This window comes from Aythya ferina (assembly GCF_964211825.1).
Source record: "Aythya ferina genome assembly, chromosome: 23".
Taxonomy (NCBI): domain Eukaryota; kingdom Metazoa; phylum Chordata; class Aves; order Anseriformes; family Anatidae; genus Aythya; species Aythya ferina.
Window position 1 is genome coordinate 6,399,690 of NC_140321.1, and position 12,875 is coordinate 6,412,564.

The window sequence follows — 12,875 nt, forward strand, 5'->3', positions numbered from 1 at the left end:
AGTATGAGTTGAATAATCTTTTTTGAAATCTGTGCAGACACCCCATATTGATGTACAGTCACAGAGGTACTAACTGGAGATAGTGTCAGAAATACTTCATTTTTTTTGATGTAAGGAAGGCTTTTTTAGATTCAAAGTAAATGATGGTGAGAGAATACGTAAGTATCTGCTAAAGCTTGAGGGTAGCTAAGATGAGCTTCTCTCACAGGAAAAAAGAACACATTTGATGCTCTTATTTATTCTAAAAATCCTAGGAAAAGGGTACATGCAGCAGATTGCTGTTACCAGGACAAGATTCCAATCCAGACAAAAACACTGAGTCCTTTCCAGGCCTGGTATGTGTTCCTGCCATTAGTGAGAGGAAAAAAAGAAGAGATTATAAAGAAAATCAGAATGTAAAATGTAATTCAAAGTCCTGTTTTTTAAGTGGTGCCAAAAACCCTAAGTCAAAGCACTTAAGCAAACTGAACTATTTTTCCCTTTCCCTACTTGCTCACACCTAAAATTAATGTAGCCTTTCATATTTCCTGTTAGGATTTGTAGTTACTGAATGATGAGCCTTGGCTAACAGCTACAGTGCCTGAAGTTTTCAGGCAGCTTTCCATCCATACTGGCTGTATTTAAAACTGTTTCCCTTTCTAAAATTAGTTGTGTAGTGTACATCCAGGGCACACTGCAGTCAGCGAACTCAGACGTACTCAGCTGGTTTTAAGTAATCCATATCTCCAGCCAAAGTTCTAATAGGATTAAAATAACAATTTAAAACATACACATTTCACATGACTATGAAATGTGCACAGTCTAGAACCCTGATACCTTGAACTCAGCTTATGATACATGCATTGTTTTTATAAAGTGAAACCAGGTGTAAAACAGCATACCTAATTCACTTGAGAGGAGATACGGCATTTTATAGTCTGTTTAAAGTATCTGGTGGTCTGCCAAAGGGAAAAAAAAAAAGTTACAGGTTTTATCATCAAGTGTTATTAGGCATTGTTACAAAACCACCTAATTTATAGAAATATAATTCATGCTATATTTCCTACTCTTACGCATCCAGTTCTTTTACACCAATTAATAATAACATTCATAGTCAAGTCACCTATGCATTACTTACTCACGCAATTCAGTAGTTATGTATGGCCAAGCTGGGCATAGGTTTTAGGTATTGCCATATCTGAGAACTTGAGTTAGGATATCTTTACCTTAATTGTCAGAGAGTCAGAATCCCAGAAAGCTAGCATAATGGGCTTGCCATACAGAACCTTTTAAAGCAAGCCTAGGCTTGCCTGACAGTTTTCACCAAATATGAATCATCTGTAGCTATTGATTACAGTCAGTGAGTTAACTTCCACCCCCTGAAGCTTACCTGGCATGTAACATGCCCTATAGAATAATCACAGCCATGGTCATTGCCAGGGAGGAATCGGAGATAAAAATGCATTTAATGTAGCCCAACCTCCAGCACAGAGCCATGGCCCTCTGAAATGCTGCTAGTGTGGTTAGGGAAAATGAAATCTAGGACCCTGGTTGAATCACTTAAACATCACAGGACAGAAGCATAAGAACTTGGTCATCGGGGTTTACATCAGCTTCTTTGACTAAAATAAAATGAAAAATTATAGTGATTGAGTTGTCCAAAATGGGCTCACAAATTTACTTTGTTTTAAAAGTTGTTAGAGCTGCACATTAAACAACACGCAAACAAACAAACAAAAAAACCACAACCCTGAGTAGCATGCCTTCAGCATTTATGTTTCTGGGACACAACTTCTTGCACTTGTAAATCAAAGCCTTTCAGAAAATGAGAAGGGACGTTAATTCTGTTGACAGGTAAATTACAACTTTTTTTCTAATTCTGAAAAAAATTAAAAACTAATGTACTTTCAAAGAAGCATGTATGAGAAAAATCCATATATAACAATGTTAATCTGGAATGTATATAATAGCAAATCGTTCTTTATACTAAAATACCGGTAATACTTATTGAGAATATCAGAATAAAATAGCAACAAAATTCAACTTCAGCAAGGCTATTGCCACTTAGACCATGCATGCTTTTTTCATACAGTCAGCACTTTAGCCCAGATTTCTAACTTAGTTTTATTCTAGAAAATGCTCTGCTTGCACCTAACACTTCACTACGTTGATTTTAAGATAGTTTTCTCTAGTTCAATATACAGTTAAATAGCTATCATAAAAGCACACAATATGGTATGTAATATTATTTAGAATATATAATATACACAATATACTTAGTTTGAAGATAGAACATAATAGTATATATACAAGAAGTCAAATACATGCCTGCCACCCAGTATCAGACTTCTTTTGGTAACTGGTAGGCTTACACTCAAGAAGCCTTTTCAAAATTCCCTGATTTTCCATGGTGATTGTCAGTATTTTCCTGTTCTGTGCATCTCTGTTTGATCTGTAAGCAAAAATGAACACATTTGCAAACACAGATTGGGAAGGGGGAGAGAAAGGAAACAGAAAACGTTTTTTAAAAGGAAGGGACTGAAAACAGAAGTCTGTAAGGAGCCTGTAGCAGACAGTGATACAGGCTTTGGTTTCTAAACTAACAGCAGAATAGAACTCTCTTTGCAGGAATTTCTCTTCAGGAGAGGAGGTAGGAAGGTACAGCCAAGTAGCAGGTGCTAATTCAGTGCTTTAGTGTTACAAATGGTTCCTTCCCAAGCTGAAAGATTTCATCAAGGACTCCTACAAGAGCCCATCTATAGCTGTAATTTTGTCGGGGCAGTGCAGCTTTTCAGAACCATTATGAGTGGAAGTAAAGGGCTGGTGGCGACAGTTCTACTTTTGTACACTGTGGATCCATCCCATAAAGTGATGCAACAAGCTTTTTACTCCTGGAACAAAGGATAGCACCAGCTACCTCCTTTGAAAGTGTTCATTCCAACAGTCTACAGTTGCTGGCCCTCGTTGTATCGCAGCTAGGCGCTCCATCAGCTTCTTGTTCTCTCTCTCAATCTGATAAATTCGCTTTTGATCCTCCTGTGCAAGAAATGCCAAGTTTGCAATGTCATTCTCATGAGAATCTACTAGGCTGGCTCTCACAGATATGTTGCCCATATGTATAAAAAAGAAAAACACAACAACACTTCTGATTTCTGCACTCACCCCATCCCAAAATCACCATGTTTTCTTGCTGTGCTTTGTCACTATTTCCTTGCTGTCCTTCTCCTAGCACCCCCTTGTATCTCTCTCTCTCTATATATAAAAAAGGATATAAAAGCAGCATTGCATTCAATTTTTTTATCCTTACTCTTTTTCTCATTAACTTTCAGTTTTTTGACTCTGAAAGGATAAAGAAAGCACCCTTCTCTTTATGTTCCTGAAGACTTCCTTGCTGCCTGAGGCATTACCATGACACAGACGTAGGTGTACCATTACCTGAATCCTGCGCTTGTTAACATGTTGCCAGGTCTGTGCATGTGAAAGTTTTTTACGCACACGTGTTCTTCCTTAAAGGAGGAGAAAAGAAGAAATGTTTTAAGTGAAAAAGTTTTGTGAAGCAAAGCTATTGAGCCCCATATCCCTTCATCCAGCCTTTCCTTTGCCAGCATTCCCCAACAGTGAAACAGCTTTCACTGGGGAAAGCACTGCAGGTCTGCTGTGGTTTTTTTTAGAAGCAGTAGAAACAGAAACAATGCTTCAGACCTGCACAGACAGGAAGGGGAGTAGCCGTTTCACATTTCCCTAACCACTGTTCATTAATTTTTCCTGTTTATGTGCCAGACAAGACATATTGCACCTCAACTCACAGTAGATGAGCTGTGATATTGCTTAAAGAGTTTTCTGCTCAAAAAAAAAATAAGAACACGGATCAAGATTTTTCTTCTAAAGCTTCGTTAGAAGTCAGTTGTTTGAAAACACAGAAATTCAGCAAGTCCTCTTCATGACATGCTAACTAGTATCTAGCAGTGAAGAGGACTGGAATTTCCCAGCAGGATCTCTACAAACCCTTCATGTTGATGGCAACTGCTATTTTTTCCACTTCCGTTCAACTTACAGGTTAAGATGTTTACTAGTATTCAGTGAAAATATCATTTTGTATTAAAAAAAAAACAAAAAACAAAACAAAAAACAAACAAACAAAAAAACCAACACACAAAGTTATTGACAGGAATAGGGGTGAAATAGTTTTTAAAACACGCCACATTGCAGCTTGTTACTGCAATTCAAGCAGTCAACAGCACCTAGATAGTTATCACAGCTCTTTGCAATTTGGACCTATGACAGAATAGGCTAAGCACTGCACCGTGCCCATCTCTGCAAGAACAATTTGTTCATTACAGGACTTCCATTGTGGCACAGACTAGCATCTGATGTTACAGCAAGAGTATAGTAACTTCTAGTGATGCCACCTATCAAATTTATGATGTTGCTTTCATCAACAAATTTAAGGTTAGGAAAACGAAGTTAGACAACCAGGTGATACCCTTTGTACTGTACAGAAGCATTCCGTACCAGGAATAACTCATGCCTAAACACCCAAGTTTACATTTCATTTTGTAAATCTGGGACTGCCAGTGTGTTTCTTGTAGCCTCCATTAAGAATGGGTGTGAATATCTACATTACCACTTTCAGACCTGACCGTTTCAAAATCAAATGAAAGACCAGTTCCTATAGCTTGTTGCCCTCAAGAAGTTATGCTCATGACTATAAATAAGCAGAACATCTCCGTAAACTAATCAAGATGGGTTTGGGTTCTGTTGTTTTTTCCCCCCATCCCTTCCAATACGATAGTGGAAATCTCCATTGAGTGGGATTGCATTTGCAGCCAGCTGAAGCGTGATGTAAAGGGAAATTATGTTCCTTTTAAACAGACTGCCAGCTGTTTAATTCTTTCAGAAAAAGAACTCACTTAAGGGCACAATGTCCTTCTACAGAACGCAGACATCAACTGTAGCACAGAAAAGCTCAGCAATTTCACCCACATTCAACAGGACTACATGTAGTCTTCTCTCTCATCTCTTCCTAAACCCCAGGAAACATAGGAAAGAAGTGACTAACTTGTTGACAGGCTCACTGCAAAGTCATTTCCATCACCAGAACAATAGACAAAGAGCGGAGAATGCACCAGGACCATTTTACAGCCTACTGCTCAGAGGCCATTCATCTCAATCGTCTCATGACTGTCTCCTTCCCAGCCTTCCCACCTGTTTTTGTGGTTTTGTTATAGTTGCCACGGCCTCCCATCTTCTGAACTTGACTTCCTAGTCTTGTCTGTCCATGTTCTGTTTACAGCGATACCTGGAGATTCCAGACAATCTTGCATTATGACACACTCGCATTTTGCTCACAGACATTTGCTCACTGATGAGTCCTTACCTTCTGTGAACTGCTTGCAGAAGGCCTATCCAGCTGCCATAGGTCAAGGCAGCAGAAACTGCTTTTTCTTGTACTTACTCAAAAGTATAAACATCATTCTAAAGGGACACTTTACAGACTGAAACCAGGATGTGGTATAAGAAGCATCCTTCATGTAGCTGCAACCAGATGTGCTTTCCATTGCTAAAGACATTAAAAACCACTACAAATTCTGACATCATCCTCCTCCTCACACTGGTTTCAGCAGAGAGAAATACATAGAATTCATATTCCATCCATGCAGCCATGTATATCCAGTGCAAGACAAACAGACTTACATTCATTGCAAAACAAACAGAAACATGTAAAAACACAAGGCAGGTATTTTATTTACTTACTCCAGAAAGAATTATATGCACATACTTTTCACAGATGAAAACAGCTCCAAAGAGCACTGTATAGAGAACAAGGGCTAGAATAGTTCCAAAGTAAAGCTAAAGTTATACACCTTGTCTTCAACAGTGGTTCAGTAGTGGTGTTAGTCAGGAAAACACTCTTATGAATAATGTAACTTAACGAGATAGCAATGAACCAAGATATACCCATCCTAAGAAAGGCTAACCTTTTCTGTTCCAATTCAACAATGTCCTGTAATAAGAGTGTCTTTGGCTTTGTCACTTGCTTACAAGCAGCTTATATTTTAAATGCTGTCCCTAAATTTTTGGTCACCTTTCGTTTTTGGCTACTTTTACAGTTACTTTTACACTGTTGCAAGCACCCAAACCAGAGGTCTCCTAGAGACATTGCTACCAAGAGCAGACAGAATCTAGGTTAGCATCTTCCATGACTCAAGGCTTGTTTTCAAGACAAGGCAGCGTGTCCAACGGGGATGGAGGGAAGGTAAGAGGCAGCTATCTGGTAGCAACAGACTCTTCCTGGTGGACAATCGATATTAAACACAGTTTTAGCCCTGCAGTTGCTGAATGAGGGCAGAAACACGGGTTTGCAGAAAACTAAAGGAAGGACCCACACTGTAAGCTGGCCCAAAATGATGACTCTGAAATGCAGGTATTTAAGAGCAGCAAGGTATAACCTACAGTGTACTGCAGAGGAAGCATTTTCTTCCTGCAGAATGTTACTGAATATTATAGCGAATACTATAACCCTAAAATTTAGTAGCATCTCAGCTTGTTATCTGGGGGCACGTAGGAATTTCCAGTGCTTAAAACTATGCGAAATAGAAAAGCAAAGTCACTGCTCAGGTTGACTCCTGACTGGTAACTACATTAAAGCGAAGCTGGCTGCCTGAGAAACTCCATTGTCATTCTGGGCAAGATAAGCTTTTCACTGATATTCCAAAATGGAATACTGTTTTAAAGCAGGAATGTCAGGAAAGGAACATGTTGGCTGCTGTACTGCAAAAGCATAATATAAGAAGCACTATGATTTACTAGTGAAAAATCTGAGTTATCAAAAGAGCGTAATACTGGTATCTGGAGGTATCAGAGGCACATAACTGAGAAGTAAATTGTTATGGAATAAAAGAGTATTTTGCTGATCAGCTTGGTTTTCAGATCTACACACAATTGGTGGCAAGTCAAACAAGGCACTGTTTAGTGCCTGAAATTTCTTAGTATATATTTCAGCAGTCTACTCAGCTTGGACAGAACAGGCACCTGTAGATTTAAGAAAGTGGACAGTATGCACTACATAAGCTTTTCTCCTTCTGCGAAGATTCCATCAGCTGGAATCCCTGCTTCTTTGTGTTTTTATCCCAAAGATCTGGTGTCTGCAGGATCTTTATGACTAGTTCCTCAAAGGCATGCTGCACTCCATCCTCTGTTTTGGCACTTGTCTCTGGGGGAAAGGAAAAGAGAGGGGAAAAAAGAACACAAAATAATATTTTTATCATATTTGCAGAGCACTCCTCTTTGTAAAAAGTTCTTTTAGGACCAGAGAGAAGACTGTAACTTTTTCATCTAGTAAACCTCATCTCCTTTATCCCTTAACGGCACACCTACATTGATAATGATAAACAGAAATGTATCCCATCTGTCTGAAGCATCTAATTTTTCCACCCAGAAAACTTCCACCATTCCCCATTCTCTCCTAGAAAACAGGAATTGTTCTTAGGTTGCAATAACATATCTATGAGATGATTATTCCAGAACTAAGTTGGGAAACACAGAAAGCAGAAGGAATAGCAATTTTTTTTTCCCCATGTATTTGCTATAGATCCTTCTCCAAATCTTTTAAGAAACTTCACCTAAAAGGTGCGTATTTTACACAATTTGTTCCCTATCTTTCCACATCATACATTTTACTGTCTAAGCAATATTATATTATTAATATTATAGCACTATATCTGTCTTTTATGTCCCTGCAACAAACTTGGAAATTAAAAAAAATATCCGTGGTCCCTGCTAGCATTACTTAGGAGAGAGATTTCAGTCCCTAAGACTCTGAGTTAAAAAACATTCAAGAAAATATAGAACTCATGCCTACACAGTACATGAAGGAAATCTCACTTTCAGCAAAAAGTATTTTCAATTACAGTCAGTGCAGAGCATCTCTGAAAAAAATAAAACCTACAGCCATGCATATGGAACTGCTGCCACAACAGGAACCCAAATTCACTTCCAAAACAAAACAAAACGATGACCTGAAATCAGCTTATTTATTGATGCCAAAATATATACATGAACTTACCAATTTTTTGGCACAGTTACTTACCTATAAAAAGCAGCGAGCGTTTTCTAGCAAACTGGAGTCCCTCTCTTCTCTCTACTTCACGATCAGGCTGCAGAGACGAATGAAGAACATGACTAAAATAAGCTACATTTGCCAGTTTTAGGAACTCCCTGGAAAAGCACCACTGCAGAACTGAAGTTTGGCTGAAAAGAAAGAGAAAGTCTATAAAGCCATGTAGCAATGGATTTTCAACTGGATCTTCCCTGTTCTACAGTCAGCTTAAAAGCTGCAAAGAACTACTGCTATTAGGCAGAGCCAATGAAGGAGGGTCAAATTGAAGAGCAGCAACATCAGATCAGCAGGAAATAGATGTATTATTATCTTCTAGATTAGCAGGTAGCAAGGTACATGCCAGAAAGGAGGCTTTAATTGTCAAATAGCTGAAGAAGCAGACCAAAGATAACTGAAAAAGATGTCAAAAGAGGATAATGCCACCAAAATCTCAAGACACTAGTAGCGTTAACTACTCGATACAGACATGCAGCCAGATAAAAATTCCAGTTACATAGTTCAGGATAGCTACACTAGAAACCTCTTGTAGTAAAGCAAGAGTGAAATACATTTCACTAAGCTGCAAGCATCTAAGATATGTCAAAACCACCCAGATATATGCAGTGACTTCCCTTCATAGAATCACCCTCATTAATTGCATCTCTCCGGTAGCATTTCCAGGAAGCTAACAAGATCTGCTTCCCAAATGAGGTAGTAAATGGAGCCTGCCTAGCCTAGGTTCCTCAGTTACAGAGCATATCACCTCCTCACTCAAGAGATCTGTTAGTTTCAGAGCTTATCACCCATTTATACTCCATCATGACTGAGCAATCAGTGGAAGAGTGTAAGATGATGCATTTCTAAACTGACCTTATCGGTTTTATTACCAACTAACATCTTCACAGTGTTGCTTTTGTTGGTGTACGTTTCCAGCTCATTCAGCCAGCTCTCTAGTCCTGTGAAAGTGTCTTTTCTTGTAACATCATACACTGGTAACAGAGGAAAAGGAGCTTAACAGATGTAGAACCTTGATCAACGTTTACTTCATCATGGCAGAACTTAGTCCCTACTATCTCATATTGCCCCAAATAATAAGCAGTATTAGGGAATTGGAGAAAGATGCAGCCATATGGTCTTTCCAGAGCTGGAACATATTGGCTGTTCTCACCCAAAGTCACCAGGGATTACAGAACATAAGCATCTCTGCAACGCATCTGTGACTGGAAATCAGGCTTCACAGCTGAAGTCTTTTACCTGTTGCTAGTTCTGAATTGGGCCACACAGAATATTTTAAAATATTCTGTATTTTCTCACCTCATTTAAAATATAATTACATGTATGCACTGCTGTTAATTAACACCATTCTGGGTGTTAGCAAAAAGTGACTTTTGGTCACTTCATAACTGCATTCATTTAATCACTAAAGTTAAAAAAAGCTGCATCATGTCCAGAAAGAATATTTTGTACAGCAGGGTGTTCAGCTGTCACAATCCCTGAGAATAACACTGCTCTCTTTTTCTAAATTGGTAATTACACAGAAAAGGAGTAGCCATCTATAATTTGAGCTGTAAACCTCATGTTTTATGGTAATCACATATTCTAATCACAGTTTCTAACAAAAAATAAAAAATACATTAGAGAAAACAAAATACAAAAAACAACATGCCTTATGACCAGAAATTCACCAGAACAGTTATTACAAAGCTGATAATTCATCCCTTGCCAAGTGACACTGCTGTATTTTTATTTTAAAGTATTTTAAAGAATCATTATTTCTTGCCAGTAGTTTTGCATATTCAGTGTTTGAACTAACAATTCAGAAATGCTGTGAAGAACACTGAGAATCACAGGAACAACATGTACATTTAGGTAGTTAGACCACGCTTCTGCAATCGTGTTTCTCATCCATATGCTTCCTACCTAAAACAACCCCTTGAGCTCCTCGGTAGTAACTGGGAGCCAGTGTTCTAAAGCGTTCTTGTCCTGCTGTGTCCTAGAGGCAAAAACAAACAAACAAACACATATACAAAAAAAAAAAAAACATTTAGAACAAAAAAGGTAACTTAAATTACACAAAATAACATTTTTCTGACCATCAAGGACAAACAAAACCGTAACAGAATGAGGGAAGCAGTCAGAAAACTTCAGCAGTAGCAACAGAAAATACGGGGTAGAAAAGCCTGGAGAGGACTGGATTGAAGGTTAAAGTGAGAAGCACAGATACTTGTACCATGAGTGAGACAACAACTAAGTAAATGGGATGTAAAAGAAATAAATAAAGATTATTCCTGCAAGCCAAGCAGCTGGGTTTAGTCAACTAACAGTCAGCTGAAGTGAACAAGGTGGGGAGTAACTGGTTTTCAAGTCAAGAAAGGAGAAATGGTGGTTCCCCCAAAAAGTAATGCACCTTTTGTTCCTTCCAAACAGGAAAGGAAAATTCAGTTAAACTATTCCAAATTTAATGAGACTGTAAACAGGCAAGAAATTTAAAAGAAGTAATTTTATTAAATTATTACTGCATTATGTCACACTCTCATGAATCTTTCAAATAGTTCCTATGTGCAACATGAAATTCAAAACCCCACAGAACAAACAAGGAGGCAAAGAAGTTACACAATTTATTATTATTATTGTACAGAGAAGAATATATACAGATTACAATAGACAGACTAACAGCTATGTTATCATTCATTTCTACTTTGCTGTATTAAAAAAAAAAAAAAGAAAAAAAAGAAAGGGAGTGAGACTAAAACCAGCAATATATTGACTTAGTTCAGGCATCCTTACTAAGAATATTCCAAGGTATCCATGAACATGTAGATAACAAAGTAAAAGCCTTGATGCTCTGTACATGCATTGAAGTTTTTATTTAACACACACAACTGCCCTGCTTTTTGCCCCTAATTACCAGTTTCTCCTGATGCTGTTACAGACTGCTGCAAAGTGCCTTTTCCAGCTATACGACTTGTGCAGGTTCTGGCCCTGCTTTTCATTGCCCAGCAAGGAGGCACACCCCTGGGTAATTATGAGGCCAAACATTTCTTGGTTACTCTCAGCAAAGCTTCTGCTTTGCACGCAGCATGTTGAGAATACAGCCAACACACATGGTCACTGGCTAGACCAACCGTGACTTCAATACTCTTGCTCTACATTCTGTACAGAGTGTGAATGAAAACAAAGAAATAATGCCCATTTTGATACTTAGTTTCATTAATACCAGCCCAAGGCATGTTGCTGTCCTTTCAGAAGTCCCAATTACTTCATCCTGAATAGTGTGTTCTTTCTGAAATACCTATGACCACGCACATAGTCTCCTCTTTCTAGGGCTCTTTCACTCCATTTAGGAGAGTACACATGGAGGTATAGCAATATTATAAATAAGCCTGAAAATATAGCTGCAATCTGATTTCCCACTTGTCGCATTCTGGAAATGTAGTTCTGGGCAAATGCTGAAGTCTCCCAATAAATCCAGACCAACCTTTACATAGTTCATAATTATACTCTTGTTTCCATCATTTTAACCAAAATAAAGTGTCTGGAGTGTTTCTGATATGCTACAGAGTGTGTATCAGCACAGTCCCTACAGGAAATCATGCAAAACATCCACCAAAACATCACTTTTCTGCAATTGACTCGACCTGAGTGTTGTCTGTCTTGGGTCATACAGGCATGCAATACCTGCCTTTCTTGCAAGGCCACATCTTCATAAGTCTAACAGAATTACTGAAACACAGAGGTGCAGGAATGAGCACTTGATCTCTACTGGAACTGAAGGAAATCTCCAGACCAGAGCAACAAAGCGTTTATCTGTGTTTTATACGAACCTCGCCCCCCAATTCCTGTGTTCAGTCTGACAAACGTGGCGTACATATAAATGCGTGTATAAAAACTCTAAGAGACTAAGAAAACAGGAAAAAGGTGTACTTCCGAGCAATGCTGCGAGTCAAGAGTTGACCTTTTCAAGACTGACTTTTCTACCCCCTGTACATTGGCACAAGTGCACAACCTCAGCATGCAGATGTTAGCAAAGAGGGTGGAAAAAAAAAAAAAAGAAGTTCCCACATCTGTCCTGAACAGAACCTACCCATATTGCAAGCTGCACTGCGTGGCCATCTACCACCATTTTCTTCACTTTGAAATCAACACCTGCGACATGAGAAGAAGGGAAGACCTATGACAAGGAACCGGGTGGATGGCAGCCCCACAGCCAGCCCCCTTCTTCCCTCACAGCCCCCTGCCATCCACCCAGAGCCCCCTGTTCCCCTCATAGCCCCCAGCCATCCCCTCACAGCGCCCCTTATTCCCCCCCATAGCCGCCCCACCATCCCCTCACAGCCCCCCTCTCCCTTCACAGAGCCCCTTGTTCCCCATAACCACCCCACCACCCCCTCACAGCCTCCTTAATCTCCCCTCACAGCCCCTTAATCCCCCCATAACCACCCCACCACCCCCTCACAGCCCCCCCAAGCCTCACCGATAGTGGGCTTCAGGCAGGGCTCAAACGAGCCATCTGTGAACCTCAACAGGAGGCTGCGGGGCAAGCAAAGAAGCCAGAAATCAGCCCGGTGCCCGGAGGAGATGAGGGGAGGCACCCCCCGGACCCCCTCCAGGCCTCACCTGGACTTCCCCACGGCGCTGTCCCCGATCAGGAGCAGCTTGAGGGTGAGGCCCGAGGCCTCCATCTCCCCACCCGAGCCGGGGGGTCGCAGCCAAATGCCCGCTGCCCGCCGGCGGAACCAGCTGACGGGGAAGGGGCGCTCCGCCTACCGGGCGGCGGCCGGTGCCAAGCGGGGCGGAG

The 12,875-nt window shown here is 40.0% G+C and overlaps 2 protein-coding genes across 2 annotated transcripts; both read right to left on the reverse strand.

Moving 5' to 3' along the window:
- Window positions 1–218: 218 nt before the first annotated feature.
- On the reverse strand, window positions 219–5,554 carry CFAP97D1 (CFAP97 domain containing 1). The gene is made up of 7 exons (XM_084496466.1): window positions 5,357–5,554; window positions 5,185–5,278; window positions 3,415–3,485; window positions 2,897–3,015; window positions 2,308–2,431; window positions 882–938; window positions 219–345 (listed from the first exon to the last, which is right to left on the reverse strand). Exons 2-6 carry the CDS (start codon window positions 5,222–5,224, stop codon window positions 882–884), a joined length of 411 nt encoding a protein of 136 aa, XP_084352592.1. The 5' UTR covers window positions 5,225–5,278; window positions 5,357–5,554; the 3' UTR covers window positions 219–345.
- Window positions 5,555–5,700: 146 nt separating this feature from the next.
- LOC311422932 (ras-related protein Rab-18-B-like) lies at window positions 5,701–12,849 on the reverse strand. Its single transcript, XM_084496464.1, has 7 exons — window positions 12,695–12,849; window positions 12,552–12,607; window positions 12,162–12,223; window positions 9,998–10,070; window positions 8,948–9,066; window positions 8,069–8,135; window positions 5,701–7,192 (listed from the first exon to the last, which is right to left on the reverse strand). Exons 1-7 carry the CDS (start codon window positions 12,757–12,759, stop codon window positions 7,020–7,022), a joined length of 615 nt encoding a protein of 204 aa, XP_084352590.1. The 5' UTR covers window positions 12,760–12,849; the 3' UTR covers window positions 5,701–7,019.
- Between the last annotated feature and the right edge of the window lie 26 nt (window positions 12,850–12,875).